Source organism: Coenobita brevimanus, chromosome 85, assembly GCF_032717465.1.
Source record: "Coenobita brevimanus isolate Jiangsu-jjx chromosome 85, ASM3271746v2, whole genome shotgun sequence".
Classification (NCBI taxonomy): Eukaryota; Metazoa; Arthropoda; class Malacostraca; order Decapoda; family Coenobitidae; genus Coenobita; species Coenobita brevimanus.
Window position 1 is genome coordinate 16,220,985 of NC_137038.1, and position 20,022 is coordinate 16,241,006.

General features: G+C 39.8%; 1 protein-coding gene across 2 annotated transcripts in view; it reads right to left on the reverse strand.

Moving 5' to 3' along the window:
* Positions 1-362: 362 nt before the first annotated feature.
* Nmnat (nicotinamide mononucleotide adenylyltransferase) overlaps positions 363-20,022 on the reverse strand; it is a 534,591-nt gene continuing 514,931 nt past the window's right edge. For both annotated transcript variants that reach the window (XM_080280512.1, XM_080280515.1), the window contains one exon: positions 363-1,824. In XM_080280512.1, coding sequence (XP_080136638.1) covers positions 1,707-1,824 — 118 coding nt within the window. In that variant the 3' untranslated portion in view covers positions 363-1,706. The remainder of the gene's footprint in view (positions 1,825-20,022) is intronic.

The following is a 20,022-nucleotide window of genomic DNA, read 5'->3' on the forward strand; positions in this document are numbered from 1 at the left end:
TTCTTTTAGTAAGCTGAAAAACTTCAGGATACAAGACTTATTACTGGAATTCAACAATGAAAATGACAAAGTTATAACTTCATCACTGTGACAACAGCAATCATATAACATACAGTTATATACTGAAATATATAAAGTTGCAAGATGTATTTACAGTCATGCCACCTCAGTTTTTCAATAACAGTTCATCCTATCAATGTGTAAACTGAATCCCACCACCAATGCTACAGCTCCATCAACGGTGTTCTTGCATTACTGATCAATTACCTCTACCATCAACAAGAGCTACTTATTTTAAAGGTTAAAAAGTTTACCAACAGATGCTGTATTAAATACACAAGTTGATCAGTTATAATTCCAAGTTTATTTTTCACAGACTATTCCCTGCCTGTGTTAACAATATATCAGTTATAATTTCAAGCTCAAGCCCATTTTTCACAGACTTATCACCAATCTGCATTATCAGTGAAAACACACACATTATGATAACCCCAAACCTACCCATATCATGGTTTAAATTTTCAGCAGCAAAAAACTAATTTTAATTATAAAAAACTGCTACTACAGCTCACTAAATCAATATCATTGAGTCTGAAATTCAGACATTAATTGATAGTTCTCTTACTGCCATTCTGTGAGTTTGACTGCAAGTTCTGGAAACAAATTTTGCGATAAAATTCGTCATACATACTGAAAACATCATGATATATAAACATCATTCTTGGTACCCTAATGATATATTAAGTTCCTCATAACTAGTTACACAGTTTTCAAATTCCTTAGCTGAATCTTAGAGTAGCATCACTTCTGGTCAATGAAAAGATGTCAATCCACATTATACCCAAAAATTTTCAGTATGAAAGTGCAAATTCCTAATTAATCACAACCAACCTGAAGGCTGCATTTACCAGTGCCACCATGGGGACGAAGCTGCCATCAATCAATGAGAAAATATCTGCAGACATCAAAATGCTGACATCTGTAGTCTCAAATTTCATTAAATTCACCATTACCATTTATGACTTGAAAAGTTGCTGACAGCCACATACTTTTGATGGTGAAAGTGAACAAGTTGTCTATACACATAACACTGCAATAGAAAAGTGCTGACTTACATCCCAAGAGGGACTGGCACAACTAACATGTGAGATGCTGCTGCCTATGGAAAGAAAACAATGCGAGCATCCACTGAAATGCTACACATCTATGCTGCTGACACTTCAATGTCAGGGGTCGAATCAGCTCAAGAAAAAATTCAGTTGGATCCACAGTCAGCTAGTCCTGGAACTGGACAAACACCCGGTGCACTGCAGATTTTAACAGGCAAAACCTACTATCAAAAACCAGTCACTCACGGAATGCAGAGGAAGCAAACCAACACTCATCTTATCAGAAACAAGACTGGTCTCATCTGCCAAACAAGCTCTGGAATAAAGTAGATTTATATTCCAACAATCCATCACATATCCAGGGTGGTGAAATTTCACTAAACCTCCATCAGCTTCAAAACTGATTTCAATCTTCTAGTGCTATCAGTTCAACCCATGGCAAGAATTCATGCCTTTCTAAGTCACAGACAGTGAGCCAAACCTAATATGTCACAGATTCTGGCAAGCAAAAATCTGTGAAAATCTCAACCCCGGGGTGTGCAAACAAACATGTGAGGATCAATGGCAGGATCAGGTCAGCCCTGTCCCACCTCCAGCTCAGGTCACACCAGCACTGGCGTGTACTCGAGGGGTGTGTCCTGCTGGGTTGGGCGGCTGCAACCCACACGACCCCACAGACTCTTCACTGAGGACATGCAGGGCTCTCGCTGTTTGTCTGTCAAAGGGGAAGCACACATTGAGTTAATGAGGTCAGACAGTGGAATGCTTAATTTTTAGGGATGAAAACAAGATGAACACAGAAAAAGGATATATATATATATATATATATATATATATATATATATATATATATATATATATATGTATATACAGTATATATATATATATATATATATATATATATATATATATATATATATATATATATATATATATATATATATATGTATATACAGTATATATATATATATATATATATATATATATATATATATATATATATATATATATAACAAAGAAATATGACTACCCTGACAAGGCATACACACTATATGGAAGGATGAACTATCCAAAGGATTATGAAGTATAGTAATATCAAATGGACTTCTGTCCTATAAATGTATAGTACGACAAGCAACCTACCATAACAATTTACAATGAAAAGTAAAATCACATGATTTGAATAATGTTAAGCAGTGTCACTACACTAAAATATATCAACAATCAATGGATTATGCAGTGATTTCATATAAAATGATATCACTTATGTTGTTTTTCTGAGGAAAGTAATGCAAACAGACAGCAAAGAACAAGCTGATTAAATCCATGGTTTCAAGAAGACTACTGTATACAATATAAATTTCATGTATCATTCATCAAAATATGATATACATAACAATCACAAGCACTCACACAAATCTCACCTAAGCATATAACATACATACCAGTACTATATTGACACAACATACATACACATAAATCTGAGCACTTCAGTCATATCATAAGCAACACATTCATCATCACACTTGCAGTATAGTAACTTACCCTTGGATTGACAGTCTGTGAGTTAAGGGTGCATTAGGCAAGCAAGTGTTAGTTCTAAGCTCTTGATTTTTGGAGTATAAAGTACAGTATGAACAATTACAGTGCCTATAGTCATACAAATAGCACCATGAAATTGAAAGACTAGCATAATATTTACAAGTAAGGTATGACAAATAGAAATTATCTGCCTGCTACAGTATTTATAATAAGCAAAAACTAAGCAATGCTATTGCTATATTTCTGCATAGTTCTTTTTCCCTTGTAAGCTAATCACATATCAATGATAAGGTAACGTGCAACTACGGTAATCTTTCTCTTAGTAACATGTATTGTCTTCAGTGGATACTCTTCCTGTGGAGTAGTTTATAATGTTCAGCTTCGTTAATACAATACTCAACCTTAAGAGGAAATTTTCAAATGTGACAGCTGAATAATCTCTGAAGGGCTACTGAAATGCTATTAAAACACAAGAAATGGGCATATTGTAATTTCACTAATTTTATCGCAAATACTGATACCACTAAAACTGACAATTAATATATATAATACTGTAAACATAGAACAATATGATTTGTACTGTACTGTACTATACAGTTTTAATGATAGTTCTGTTTTAATAAGGAAGTCATACTGCATTTCCACTGAGCAATAAATCTGGAGGAAGTCCACTGTCCTTAATAGCAGTAAACTGTAAAATGTGGTTGGTGTGAAAAAAGTGCATGAAACGTAAACCAAACTGCATGTGCAAAGGTAAAAAAGGATTTTTATAATTTCAGATCAGTACAGCTTTGCAAAGAAAAGGAAACAAAGTTGAAGGAGAATGACCATGGGAGACAAACAGGATAATGAGTAGGAGAAGCTGAACATGTCAGTACTGTATAACATATGCAAGTATATATAATACAAAAACACTTGATATTGTTGTTGCTGTTGTTGTGGCCCCAAGCTCAACTGGATATGGCATGACGGACTGCAAAAAATCAGTCATTTCAGCCACTCACTCCCAGAGATCTTTTGTTGAGGTTATGTTGAAGGCTGTGCTGTGAGGCTTGGGTGCATGAGATTATCGAAGTGTGCTGTGATGTGAGAGATAGTGAGTTGTTTGTGAGTTGTATTTAGTTTTGGTAATATAAACTCTCGGCTGTTACTTTTTTTTTTTTTTTTCATTTTGATGAAAGACTAGAAACATAATAGAAAAAGTGAAGTACCATACCAGTATACGGTACCATGAAAGGCAGCAAGCATTTTCAAAGACAAGATATAATATGAGATGTGAGGAAAGGATGAACAAATGTGCTAACACAAGTCTCAAGAAAGTATGTGTATAAAAGTAGAGTATGCATTATAAAGAAAGCAAAGTGACCAAAGTGGCATGTCCCTCACAGCACTTACAGCTCTATTGTGCTGAGGTGCAGTGCATAAGTGAGCATAAATAAAGCAACTGTGGTAGGATTAGCACTTTATTATTAGCGATAAGTGACAAAAACAAGTGTGGGCATCTTGCTCAAGCATCACACAACACACAAAATTCCATGGTACACTTTTTTTTTACATTATCAGTACTACATCATTATTGTTTATTGGATTTTTTTTTATTGTACATATGATAAATTGAGAACTGAACTGAAGGTTGAGGCATACTGTATAAAAACATTTCCCCTTCCCATTCACCCAATGAAACATGGCATACAGGGATCAAACAAGCAAAGAACATACATTAAAGCATAACCATCATTTTCCACACACGCTACTTCAGTGGATTAACAACACGGAACATGAAACAAAAGATACCTTAATTTACAAGTGAACCGCAGTTGCCAAAAACCACTAGAGTATACGGAAAAATCATGAAACACGAGGGTCCGTACAGGTTCGACTGACAATACTGTATATATGGAAAATTTTGCCCAAACTTCCTGACAATATGAATATTGCAAATGCTGAAGCACCTGATAAATTTTCTATATCATCCAGTCATGCAGTTCACCACACTGGATGAATGTGTGGCATGACAGTTTGATTAGCTCTCTGACTCTCTTTCCCCGGCTGAAGCAGTGCATTTGATTCTGATGTGATGTATATGCCTCGAATAAAGTAGTATTAAAGCTTAGAATACAGACTTCATAAAATCAGAAAATCAATACACCAACTTTTCAGTTTCAATAGCTTACTACATTGTAAATAACTTAAAACTCTACTTGCAGTTTAAAGAAAATTAGACCAAATATAAAATAATACTACATTGTAAGCAACTTAAAGCTCTACTTGCAGTTTAAAGAAAATTAGACCAATATTGTATATTTGTTAAAATAATTAGCATTATAATGGTAAAATTTAATTTTTATCAAAGTGTTCATTCAACAAATATATTTTGGAAAAATATGAATTTTACTTGGAAAAATACAAATAAAACATTATCGACTGCATTGATGTCACTGATTGTGATCTTTGAATTATTAAGTTACCTTTAGATTTACATGTAAATAGTGGAATAATTTTATGACAAAGTGATGCACCATAGCTGCAGCAACCAAACTGAAATAAATTGATAAAAAGCCACAACTAAATATTATCTCAGTCTGTCTCATTTTGTTAAGAAAGTACATTATGGTAAACTGATAGAGCAGTAATTTGTCAAAACGGGCCTTCAGTATACAGTGGAGTCGCCTAATTCGTGGATTTGTAAGTCACAGATTTGTAATCCGTGGTACTTTGCCCAATCAATTCCTCTTTTTTTTTATTCCATGGAAAAAACTTGAAAAATGCTGTTCCTGGGTTCCAAAGTGTCTCATTTCCGGGGAGATTTATAATATCCAGGCACCCATGATGTATTCCACGGCTGCAAACTAATCGCAGACAACCTAGACCCAGCAGCCAATCACAGCCCGGCTCTGGTGGCAAGTATGCACACTACAGCCCGCCAGGTTTTGTTTACCTCCTGTCCTGCCAACCACCAACTACGTGTGTTTCCCTGTGAGTTCTGAGCGCTACCTAGCTTTTTTTTTGTCAAGGTTACCTCTCCCTGGGCACTGTTATTGATGGCCCCAACCCCCCAAGGTGACATTCGACCCAGCTGGGGTCCAAGAAGAAGGGTCCTCTCAGTTATCAGCAGCGTTTGGACGTTATTCGTCGAGTGGAGAAAGGAGAGAAGTTTGCACACTTGGCCAGGGAGTACGGCTAGTTAGGTTTAGTTAGGGGACTTCCACAGGGGTCCAGACTAAATATTCTTTTTTCCCATAGGTTCTTAACTTTGTAAACCAGGGAATTTGTAATCCACGGGTAGGTACCAGTCTCAAACTGCCGTGGATCAGGCAACTCCACTATTAGAATACTGTAGTGCTGTACTTTTAATGCTTTAACTGCATATTATGGTACACTTATGCAAGTACACAAAAAAAAAAAAAATCAGTCTGCCTGCACAGAGTACAATATAATGCACAGTACTGTAAAATACCCCTAATGTACTGATGACGGATTCACTTCTTGAATGAAACGAATATACAGACTTTCTGAAGAGAAAATGAGTCACAAGAGTCTGAGAGAAGAGGCTAGCAGTCACAACCTGAGCCCATGTCTGGTATCTTAACAGATTCTAATTATTGCTCATCTTAGTTACTTCAGCACGAGGACAAAGAAGGAAGGGAAGACAGCACTTTGTGATCAAGAGTTGAAAGAGTCCACGTGGTGTTCACAATCAGTGTTACCAGCGGGATGTGTCAACATGGAAGAAATGAACATCAAGTGGACTCTGTGGGTCAGATTCTCATTGGCACAGGAGGCTCTGTGGCATTTCTTCCTTAATGAAATTTCTGTGCATACGTAACCTTGATACCACCGTATATGTTACTCAGGTCTTTCTGATATCAACACAGATTGCACCTGCAACACACAAAAGAATAATAAGGTATGCAATAAGAAGTTATTTGCTACAGGAGAAGTGCTACAAAGTTTCCCATGCCAAAGAGAATACTGTCCCTTACTGTTATTAGTCTTAAGACTGTGGTCTCAACAGTTTTGGAAGCTTTCTTGCATCTATTCCTTAGCAATTTATTTTCCATATTACAATATACCTGTATATATATATATATACAGCTACTGCAAATTGACTTAGGACTTCCCCCCACAAGATATTAAAAAACACAGAAATCATAGTATATCACAATGTTTGTCCAAGAAATGCCATTCGTTAATATGTTTCCCTTGTTTTCCAGGACCAGATGGATGCATTCTGGCATGGAATCACTTAGATCTCTAAAGTAATCTATGGACATTTCTTTGCACCAAACATTTGTCAGTTCAGTCTTGAGGTTGTCCAGATTGGGTGTCTTCTTCTCTGCCATGATTTTCTTCATCTTTGCCCACCAGTTTTCTATCAGATTTAGATCCAGACTGTTGTCAGGCCAGTCGAGGACCTCAATCCGATTATCCTGAAGCCATTTTGTCACCTTTCTTGACTTGTGACATGGAGCTGAATCGTGCATGAAAAAGTCACATCTATGAATGCCAAAAAAAAGTTTAACAAATGATCTTTCAGAACTTGAATGTACCGGTCACCATTCATCATCAAGTTCTTAGGAAGAAAGTAGATGCCTTCCTTTCCCATTTCACCTAAGAAACACCCCCATACCATTACTGAATGTGGGAGCTTAATAGTCGACACCGTGAAAGCAGGGTCATATCGACAACGGGAGGCAGGGCGACGAACCTCAGCAGAACACACCTGGAACACTTGAAATGTGATTTCATCGGAAAACAACTTTTCCCCACTCATCCCATGTCCAGTGTGCACACTTCTTGGCAAACTGAATGTGCTGCTTCTTCATGCGGTCAGTGAGAAGCGGTTTCTCGGCTGTGGTGCGGCTTGGCAAACCCAGCTCCTTCTGCAAGCAGTGCTGGATAGTTCAAATTGAGACGTCTTGTAACAGCTGGGGATGCTTTCTCTTCAATTCTGCTGCTGTCAGTCGAGGATTCTTTATTACTTCCCTCTTCAGAAGTGTGTCCGTACCTCTGGAAGTCGTCCTCTTCTTTCCACTGCCATGCTTGTGCTCTGGTATGACATCAGGTGGCAGGCCCTGAGCTGCGGCAAGAATCTTCATGAGGGTCGACTCTGTGTGTCCAGTATGTTCACAAATCGTGTTGATAAGGACATTATCCTGCCTCCATGCAATGATACGGACCCTCTCATCCCTTGAGCAGTACTTTCCAGGCACGACAACTTGACTTTAGGAAAATAACAGGGCAAACAATAATGCATATGAAAAAAGAGAGAGGTGCAAGCTTGGAGCGACGGGAACATATACTCCCACTCTCACTTCTGGGCAAGCACTGATGTGCTGAATGATTCACTACCTCCTGCCAACATCAGAGGAGTTGCCAGTTACTTCTTGCCCAAAAAATTCACTTGGTAGAGGTGGAAACATAAAGCAAAGACAGACAACTCTCCCATAGCAATTGTGTGTGTAGGTCTTAAGTCAATTTGCAATGAGTATATATATATATATATATATATATATATATATATGGAAACTACACCCTCTGGGAAAAATTTCAATGTGCTATAGTAAATACTGGGGCAGTGTTAATGGCTATACTGTATAGTGTTGAAAAGTCATCAGGATATATATATATATATATATATATATATATATATATATATATATATATATATATATATATATATATATATATATATTTTTATGTATATATATATATATATATATATATATATATATATATATATATATATATATGTATATATATTACATATATAGGTATATATATCTATCTATCTATCTATCTATCTATATATATATATATATACTGAGCACAACATATGAGAATATATTAATGTACCACTACAGAAATAAACTGGTAAGGAATAGGTGCCGGGGAACCTCCTTAGCTGAAGAGAATACTGCCCTCAGTATGGGACAAATGCTTCCAACTTAGTACAGTAAACTTTCCACTACTAAGGGGAGGGGGAGCAAACAACTACAAAAACCTGTGCTAATGGAAACTACACCCTCTGGGGAAAATAGTTAAATTTCAATGTGCTATAGTAAATACTGGGGCAGTGTTAATGGCTATACTGTATAGTGTTGAAAAGTCATCAGGACATATGCCAATCCATGATAATGGAAGGTTTACTATCATCATTTAAAAATTCATGCAACATAATGATGCTGTTGCAGATGCTGATCTTGACAAGATCAGTGTCAAACAAGACTTAAAAACTGGCAATTACAGCATCATAGAAAGACAAAGGGGAACTGAAGTATCTTTGAGAAGATTTTCTGTGTTCAGTTACAACTGGTGTTCTGTCAGGAATGGATAAATTCAAGAAAATATGTGGGAGGGTTCCATTACAAATCTGTGAAAATATGCATAAAATACTGGGTACCTGCAAGGACAAGAGACTTAAGGAGGAAATACATGAACACAAATCCTTGCTACTTCCAAATGAGTTTCACAACTTTCTATTTTTAATAAAGCAAGCTAAAAGTGCAGATGTCCTGCACTGTAGATACTGGCAATTACCAAAAATTTCCCAAACCTCCTAGACTCAACAAAGCAAATCTAAAGCACATAATATACTGTACAATACAGTTATCATCAAGAGAAACACTTCATTCACAAAATCCACTATTCTATACCATTTCCACTATTGCCTACACCATCCTGAAAGCTATGAAAAACTTTAGAAGAAGAAACGGACTCTACACTAATCAGCTGTGAGAGGAGAGAAGAGGCGTGAAGGAGGCCTTGGGGATAACCATACAAAATCCATAAAACATGAAGCACTTCATCTATGCAGTTGAAATATACATGAAATGGCAGTGAGGCTTTACTCATAGGGCATTACACACGTACATGTTACAGACAATCCTTATTAAAAGTAAAGTATATGCTCCAAAGTTCACAATTATTGCCATGCAACTGATGTTGTAAACTGAGTGAAATTGATAAATTCACTTTATAGGTACCAATGGAACTTTCATAATTCTAGTATTTCTGTAATTAACTGGGATATAATTAAAAAAAGAAAGAAAGAAAGACATAATAAGGACTAAATGTCCAAAATAAGTCACTACACAGTCAGCTCACCATATCCACACCTAACTGGTTTTGATCATGACCCCACTAATAAATTAATCTTAGCATAAGGCAAGAACATGTATCAAATACATTGGCTAACTCACTTCAAGATTCAACAGTGTGTCACTTTTAGACCCTGTAATATAGTTATTTCATACCTGCCCCATGCCCTGATGACACAAACTGCCATCACCTGGCATTTTGGAATGCTGTGTTATAAAGAACAAGGTAAGGCATGGAGAAACATCACATGAATTGAGAGACAGACAGACAGACAGACTGAAAATCTATTTAACACCAATTATGATACTAAATCTTAATAAAAATTGATAAAAGATAATCCTGGACCTTGATGGTAGACAGGAACATTACAGATATGACTTCTTACAGCAACTTGCACATCTGCCAATTATTTGAATTTTCCATGGGTGGCAGGATAACTGTCTACATCAGCTTCCCGCAGATGGCAGGATCAGGGTAGTACTCCCAGGGGTAATGGGAATGCTGGTGATGGGGAAAGCTGGAGCTCCTGTTTCACTAGCAATCAGAATATCCTGACCATCCCCCTTTGCTGACCTTTTCAGTGTGTCACTAACATGTAATAACCAACATACTCTCCCGAATACTTTTCTCCAACTATCTCACGCACTACTCTACATGCTCTTTACATATCACGCAACGTACCCCACTACATCACAGGGGATGATGCCAGTAAGGGCATGTGGCCAGTGATCACTGCTCCCACAACCTAGTGATAGACCAACTTCGTAAGGCATGACGCGGGCTCTGCCAGCATAGTTATTGGGACCAGGATGGGGCTTGGACCCATACCTGAGGGTACAGGGTATTGCAGTTCCCAGGCTGCTGCGTCCACCCAACAGAGAGGGGCCCGAACCCAGAAACAGCACCCCAGGGGGGTGCCCTATCAGTGATTGTGTAATGGCCAGGCAGTTACAGTGCCAAGGTGCACTTGGAGGGTGTCCCTGTAGCTGTCCTGGCAAGGTGTCCCAAGGCCACTGCCATAGCCACTGGTAATACCTGGTGGGCTAAGGGTCCCAGATCCCATGCCTTGACTTTGGACTGTGCAGGTGGGTGAGGCCTGTGGTTTGTCTCTCTCCCCATATTTAATTTTAGTGACATGACAAAAAATGATAAGCTGAACATTGACGATGCTAATTCATCCATGGGGATCAGAGTGGCATTTTGGAATGTGGGTACAGTAGTTTGAAGGGTAGAGTGAGGGAAATGGTTGATGCAATGAGTAGGAGATGGGTGGATGTTGGCTGTGTACAGAGGGTTAGGTATAGGTGGGGATCAGCCAGAATGAATGCTGGGAGGGACTGTCGGTATACAGTATATTTTGGCAGGGAATGGCTGATGGATATTGTGGTCTGCGTGTGTTAGTTCAGGAAAAATGGGTGGAATATGTCACAAATGTAATGAGAGTGAATGAAAGAATTATAGTAATGAAAATTTTGTTTGGTCGGCTCACAATTTCACATATAATGCTAAATGCTCCACAGGCTGGCTTGGAATATGTAAAGCCAGATTCTGCGATGACTTACTATGTGTAGTGTGTGGTATGTGGGATGGTGACTGTTGTTTTAGGAGGGGACTTAAATGATCACGTAGGTGAAGTAGCTCAAGCATATGGAGGGGTACATGTGGGATACACATATGGTACAAGGAATGTGGAAAGGGTAATGATACTTGAGTTTGGGGAGGCAATGAATGTGACTGTTTTCAACACACATTTTTGGAAAAGAACAGTAGGTTGATTACATACAAGTCATAGGAAACAGTGGCCTGATAGACTATTTCCTGGTCAGGAGGACTGATAGGAGGTTGGTGAGGGATGTCAAAGTCATAGGCAGTGAACAGTGTGTGCAGCAACACAAATTACTGATATGTGACATGGTGCTTAAGGAGCAGGTGGTGAAGAAGAGGGCCTACGTGCCAAGGAGGAAAATATGGAAGTTGAAAAACCAAGCAGTAAGGGATGCCTTCTATAGCATGATGAGTAGAATGGTGGCTGAACAGGGAGCTGTTGACGGAAGTGTAAATGAAAAGTACAGAGCTCTCAAGAACAATCTCCTGAGAGTTACCAATTCAGTGTGTGGATGGACAAGCAGCCAGCCCTAGACATAAAGTAACATGGAGGTGGGATGAGGGTGTAGAAGTGCAGTTAAAGAGAAATGAAGGTTTCTCCAGGAATGGAAAAGGGGTAGTAACATGGAGGAATACTTGGCTGTCAAGAATAGGGCTAGAAAAGAGGCATACAGGGCAAAATCTGAGTCTCAGAGATTTTTACTGGATAGCCTAAATAGTGTTGAAAGGGAGAATATGATGTTTAAGGTGGTATATCAGATGAAGAGGGAAAAACATGCATATCATAGGTGAGCAGGTGTGAAGAATGATGAAGGAAAGGTAGTGGTGAATAGTGAGGATATTAAAAACATCTGGAGATAGCATTATAACCGGTTGCTGGATGAGGAGTTTGAATGGAACAGGGAAGGTTTGGAGTCAATGGATCCAGTGCTTGACCCTTGGCCTTTGATTTATGCTGCTACTGTGAGCAGTAGAATAGGCAGGATGCAGGTGGGGAAGGCAGCAGGTGTGTCTGGGTTGACTGCTGAAATGCTGAAGGCCTCTGGAGATACAGGAGTGGAGTTAGTTAGTGTGACTGTAAATCGGTACAAGAGAAAGGATGATGCTCTGGAAGGAGAAAATTATAGAGGGATAAAGCTTTTGGACCAGATAATGAAGGTATTGGAGAAAGTTCTGGAAGGAATGATTAGAGAAAGAGAGCATATTGATGAGATGCAGTTTGGGATTATGCCAGTAAAGGGACCACTGATGCCATATCCATTGTTTGACAATTCAGGAAAAATATATAGGAAAAAAAAGGATCTGTACTTTGTTTTTGTTGATTTGGAGGAGGCCTTTGACAGAGTCCTTAGGGAGATGGTAAAGTGGGCAATGAGAAAGCTTGGGCTCAAGCAATGGGTGGTTAGAGTGGTTATGGCTATGATTGTGGACGCTTGCACCCAGGTGTGAGTGAATGGATATTTGAGTGATGAATTTTCTGTGAATGCTGGTGTGCATCAGAGGTCTGTCTTGAGCCCCATTACTGTTTATCATAGTGCTTGGAGCCCTCTCATGTGACATCAGAAAAGGACTCCCCTAGGAGATGTTGTATACCATGATTTGGTGTTGACTGCAAAGAATGAAAGGGAGGTGGAGGAAAGTTTTAGGAAGTGGAGAGAGGACATAGAGCACAAGGGTTTGAGAGCAAATGCAGATAAAACAAAGGTTATGGTATCTAGGGTTGGTGGCAGTATATACTGTCAAGGAGGAGGGAATGTGGCCTTGTGCAGTTTGCCACAAGGGTCTGGGAAGTAACTCCAACTTGTGCAGTGTTTGTGATAAACAGGTGCATATGAGATGTGGTGGCATTAGAGGCAGACTGCGAGATAATGCTGATTTCATGTGCATGGTATGTTGAGGAGAGCATGTGGAGATTGTCAGGCATGATAGGATTGATCGCACAGGTGAGTCTCTTGAGTGTGTGGATGACTTTTTTACTTGGGAGACATGTTATGTCCTCAAGGTGGGGCTGGAGCTAGCTCTGTGGCTAGAATGAGGAATGGCTGGAAGAGTTCAGGGTGCTGTTACCTCTCCTGACATTGAGAGGACTCCCTCTCTGTGCTAAGGGATCTTTGTATGCGGCATGTGTTAGGAGTGTAATGCTTATGAAGGAAGAGGATATTCACGGGCTCGAACATACAAAAATGGCAATGATTAGGTGGAGGGGCATGACGTCCTTGAATGCAAGGCCTGGGGAGGCATGGTTTATGATGGAAGAGTTAAGAGGCAGGATGGGACTGGAATGTATTGGTCTTATGATGAGGAGAGGTAGATTGAGGTGGTTTGGGCATGTGGAGAGGAAGGGGGATGGCAACTGGGTGCAGAAAGTGAGAATGTGAATGTTGGGGGGAGAGTTGCGAAAGACAGACCGAAAAAGACCTGGGACAAGGTCACACAGTGCGACCTCAGGGATATGGGACTGAATAAGGAGGCTGCCAGAGATCGAGCTGCATGGATAGCAGCCATTAGGTGACCCAGGTAGATGCATACAAGCATGCTGGAGCTTTTATAAATGAAACAAAACATAAATACCAATAGCAGGTAAGTGTTTAATCTGCATAGACATTCTGTCTACAAACAGTGAGTTTTTACTATCATACTGCATAATAACAGCAGTGTGAATACTTCCTATGTAGGATAAGATGAATTTTGTCATTGATCAGAAAAGACTGATAAAGAAGCTACCTCCTACTTACGTGAATCATGGATAAATTTAACAATGATTAGGTGAGCCCATATGCCTTAAGATTATTATATATACTGAACTGAAGATCAAAAGTAGCTCATGAGCATTTAGAAAATGGAACCTAAGCTGGTGTCAGCTAGTACCTGAACAGACAAACAGAAAATAAGAAGAGATGAATGGAAAGTGACGAACATAAGGAGATATAAAGAGCCAAGAACAGCTTGGAACACAGCAAGTGCAAATTATACCAATAACTAATTAGCCACCATTTGTGGGCAAGTGCATGACATATCCTAAAGTTTGCATTTGGTATAGTATCCTTTCATATGCTAAAGACAAGACATTTTTTCTCCCATGCAGATATAACAGACTAGAGGCACATTGGAAATGAACCCATCTCGTACAGTATCCTCATTCAAAGTCAAAATAGAATGTGTGTGTTTACTGGGATGGTTGTTTTGGGATTTGATGGTTCTGTGTATATCCTTTATTGATTCTTAGCCCATTTTTTAATGTTTTGGGGGTTATAAAAGCAGTTTAAAGGCCTAAATTGAAAATTAAAAAAAAAAAAAAAAATTGTGAAATGCTCTACCCAGTTACTTGCACATTAAGAATCATGTCAATGAACATAAAATTAAAGCCATGAGGATGGGATACCGGGCACTGCTAAGATGCATGAGAATGCCAAGAGGAACAGAGGAAACAGAGCATCTTTCCTATGCGTAAAGCCACAAACATTCAAATACTGTATCCCACAACTAGGCCTCAACTGCCAAGGAAGAACTGCAACAATGCTGGCACAATAAATGAAAAACTAACATTATCTTTCATACTCTTTTTACAGTCACTTTCTCTCTCTCTCTCTCTCTCTCTCTTTCTCTCTCTCTCTCAATGGCTGCCTGGTCAAAATAAGTAGGACAGCTGATCCAGCAAGGTATCTTGACTATCCAAGTCAAAACAGGAACTATAATTCAAGTAGATAATATCTATCCCTACAAAAATTGCTGCTCCAAACACAGTCATGGCTGAGAGTTCGATAATCCTGACTCTATTCTCATCAACTGGGATTTTGCACTTGTTTTCCACCAATGCTATCCACATATAAGCTAGTCTACCAAAGCACATGTGAGAGGACAATTTTGATGTGCTGGTGTTTGCTGTCAGTATCCACTGGCCATTCTCATTACCGCTAAGTTTGATAATTATAGAAAACCCGTATCATGGATCATGTTACCTTACAATACTTTTCTTATAAATGCTATATCAGTATCTAACACTATTTACAAAAAATAAATAAAAAAATAAAAAATAAAATAAACATCATTTTCCTCAGAAGAACAAATGCCTAAACAACCACAACTACACACCAATAAAGTACACAGCAGTTTGTATGAATTCAGTACAGTATTAATGATAACTTTCTGAAACAGACAATACAGCACAGATACTGGCTGAACCTCTTGAATCTCAAGACTTTTTTTTTTTTTTGGCTTAGTTTATTCTTCTTACCTCCAGACAGTTTCATTAACTTTGGAAAAAACATTTGTGTTGACAGGGTTAGGCACTTTTCTTTAACCGATTCTTTACATTTCTCTTCCTAACTCAAATAAAATAGTCTAAAGGTAGTTAGAACGGAATTTAAAATACATCATCAGATTGATGGGGTGATGCTAATACTAGGCACGCTTATTACAAAACTCATAAATAATCAAATATACTGTAGCTTGCTGAGGATTATATAACCATTGATGCTTAAAAAAAAAAAAAACTATCCCTAGAAACCCATTTCTTCCTTCATCAGTATTAGTGGTCATATTCATGTCAGCTAAGGAGTCTTTCTAGAACCTTTTCCTTATTGGTTTATTTCAGTTTATGGTAAGCTTATTCTCTTTGATATTACTTTTGCAGTCTGGTGTCAATATCAAAAAGTCATAAACAACATACAAAAGAAGATGCAGGTACAATTCGCAAAACACAGTAAGTGATCATTATATATTGGTGCCCTTCCATTATCACATCTTCCAAACACCTGGTGCTGTAACATGCAAGAAACTAGCAAATCAGCTAAAGAGGAGGCAATGTCAATTTCTTTGTGTGTGATTACCATGCACTGCAAACAAGTTTATACATATCTATATGTCTGTATCTATTTCTATCTATCTATCTAAATATATATATATATATATATATATATATATATATATATATATATATATACAGTATATATATATGTATATACAGTGCTTGACAAAAGTATCAAGCGCCTATGTCAAGGCGCACAATACTTTTGGTGAAAAAAGAATCACCTTTTTTTCGTTTCGTTTCGTTTTTAAAGGCTCCAACATGCTTGCATGTGTCGGCCTTGGTCACCTAATGGCGGCTCTCCACGCTGCACGATCCATTGCAGCCTCCCTGTTCAGTCCTTTAACCCTAAGGTCACACTTAATGACCTCGTCCCATGTCTTTCTCGGTCTACCCCTCATAACCCCACCCCCAATATTAACACTTCTCACCTTCCTCACCCAATTATCATCCACCATCCTCTCCACATGTCCAAACCACCTCAATCTACCTCTCCTCATCACAACACCAATACACTCCAGTCCCATCCTACCTCTCAACTCTTCCATTGTAAACCCAGCCCCTCCAGGCCTTGGACGCAGGGACGCACTGCACATCCACCTAATCATTGTCTTTTCTGTACGTCTGAGCCGGCGAATGTCTTCCTCCTTCACTGCCCAGGTCTCACTGCCATACAGCATTACACTCCTAACACATGCTGCATACAAAGACCCCCTAGCACGTAGGGAGAGCCCTCTCAATGTCAGGAGAGGCAAGAGCTCCCTGAACTTCTTCCAACCACTTCTCACCCTAGCCACAGAGCCAGCTCCAGCCCCACCTCCAGCACACAACATGTCTCCCAAATAACAAAACTCTTCCACACACTCAAGAGATTCACCAGCAAGTTCAATCCTTTCACGTCTGACGATCTCCACCTGCTCACCCCGGCACGCCGTACACATAAAATCAGCATTATCTTGCAGTCTACCTCTGATACCACTACATCTCTTATGCACCCATTTATCACACACACCGCACAAGATGGAATTACTAAAAATTGAGCCAGACGTTTGGGTCGCTAACATGATGTCACAGGAGCTTGAGGCCTTACTGCGCGCTGGTTGGCTGCCGCCTCAGTTGCCTACAAGCTGCATGAGAGAGAGGAACTCCGCCGCTCCTCCCTCTCTTCTTGCGCCATTTTTTACCTAGTGTCCCGCAGTGTTTTGGCTTTCGCCACTTTGTTATGGCCCCTACCCGTGAACTTTCGAGTGAAATCATATCACAGATCATTGCTTTAAAAGAAGCAGGCCACCCCATGAAGGAAATTAGTGATTTGGTTGGTGTGGCTCGATCGACAGTGCGGAGGTGGTGTGTCCGTTTTCAAGTGGAAAATAGTGGTGACATTCCTACAAAGAAACCGCGGTCTGGTAGGCCCAGGAAAACTTCCCCGAGGTCTGTTAACGTGTTAAAACGTGCAGTGGAGTCTAATCCTCGTGTGAGTGCAAGGAAAATTAAGGAGAACAACCCGGAAGTGTTTGGTGAGGTTTCAGTGTGCATGGTGTCTCGAAGAGTCCATGAACTTGGTTACACAAGTCACAGGCCTGTGAGAAAGCCTCTTCTTACACGTTACCAGCGACTTCGTAGGCTTGCCTTTGTTAACAAGTACCTTAACTGGGGTGAGGACCAATGGTTGTCAGTGTTGTGGTCTGATGGGGCAACGTTTAGTGTTACCTGTAATCGAGGAGCGCGCATGTACCGGCGCAGAGGTAGTGACCCGCTTGACCCCCGTTATGTGGAGAGCACAGTTAAACACCCTGATTCACTTATGGTATGGGGTTGTTTCTCTGGGAAGGGTTTGGGGAAGCTTGTTGTGCTTCCCAAGAACTGCAGAGTGAATCAGGATGTTTACCTGGAGCTTCTTTGTGATCATTTACCTGAGTCCTTCGAGCTCACAGGTGCACGAGTGTTTCAGCAGGATGGTGCACCTGCTCATAAAGCCAAATCGGTCACCAACTGGCTTCGTAACTGCGAGGTCTCCTTCATGAAAGACTGGCCAGGCAATAGCCCGGACCTCAACCCGATAGAAAACCTCTGGTACCTAGTAAAGAAGAATCTCCAAGGGAAGGACGTCAGCTCTCTGCCTAAGCTGGAAGCAGACATTTGTGAGTCCTGGGCAAAAATACAACCCCAGCACCTGAGGAACCTCGCCCATTCACTTCCACGACATCTCAGGTCCGTGAAGAAGCGCAAAGGATACCCTACCAAGCATTAAAGGTAAATATAATGCATTATTTACATGTTTTTTCAATGTTGAAAGGCTTGTTTCGTAGGAGGGACGCAGGGCACTTAATACTTAAGTCGAGCACTGTACAGTAGACCCTTTTTGTCCGTGGAATTTGCATCCGCGGATTTAAGTTTCCACGGATCAAACTTATTTTTAATACTGCACACTGTAACTTAATTTGAAAGTGGCACACAATGTGCACTTCTTTTGTTGCTACAGTTAGCATACCTGCACCCACAGGCATTCCCGCCACTCCGCCAGTCTTACTGTAAACACCAATCAGTCTGTTACTTATGTTGCAGTTGCCCTCCTTGTGTTTACAACTCTACTGCACTTCACTGTGTAAGTGAAAAACGGCTCCCAAGAAGCAAGTAAAGGATAAAAGCAATCCTTCTAAGCCAAAGAGAGAGCATAAAGTGTTATCTGGCGTCCTGTCGGAAGCGTCAGACTAGACTCACAGCTAACCTACAGTGCTGCCACACATCTCGTCGCCTTACCACACTGGTACTGTAGGAACTGCTTTACAATCATCGTTGTCATCATACAGCAATCATCCTCATCTCTACAGCATCATTGTCATACAGCAACTGTCATCATTGTATGAAGGTTATGAAGAGAACACACAGTCTTTTGGTGAGTGTTAATATGTTTGTAATATTTTAAAGTATGTTTTTATTTTTTTCAGGGATGTGCTTAGCTTTTGTGGAAATAATATGCCATTTTGTGATGATGACTTGAGTATCCGCGAAATTTGCCTTCCGCAGGGGTCTCTGGAACCTAACCCCCGCAGATAACTAGGGTCTACTGTATAGATACATAGATATACATACATACATACATATATATATATATATATATATATATATAGTAGGTACCCACAGTACGTGAGTTCAAATACAGTACACGATCCTCATTGTACGCGAGGACCTAGTTTTTTCCTCATTTTAGAGTATTTTTTAATAGTACGTGAATTGAACTCGTTGTAGGCAAGATGGCAGCGAAGAGTGGCCCTAATCCGGGGTTTACCTCGAGCACACGACATCGTCACTCCAAGAAGCACCAACCACCGGTGATGGAGAATGAAGACTTGTCGATGATGGAGCTCAGCCGGGTACTGTGTGCCCTAAATAAATTCAAGGAAGAATTCAAGAACATCGAACACTGTCAGTTGCGAGTGGAGGAAGTGATGACTTTACCTTGAAGGGTTTATGAACGAAGTGAGTGCATTAGCTAGTGAAAGTGTCGAAAGTGCTGGTGACGAGAGTGGTGTGTCGGGTGACGCAGAAGGGGCACGTTAGGGTTCCGAGAAAATTTGCCATCAAGTCAATTTGCCGTCAGACAATAATTAACTTGATTCTTCCTCACTGTAGTCGCCTTTGAATACATATTCTAGCATTGCCTCTAGCTGTCTTCATTAATGACAGCGAATTGTGTTGTTATTGTTGTGATGGTGAATTGGCTTGACGGCGAATTCTCCTGAAACCCACGCTAGGTGACTCACCCTGCCTCGGATCCCCTTCCTATCTCCATTAAGCCTGTTGTCCTCTTGGGTTAAGATGAGCAGCCATATTCTTGTTGGTTTAGTTAAGCCTTAT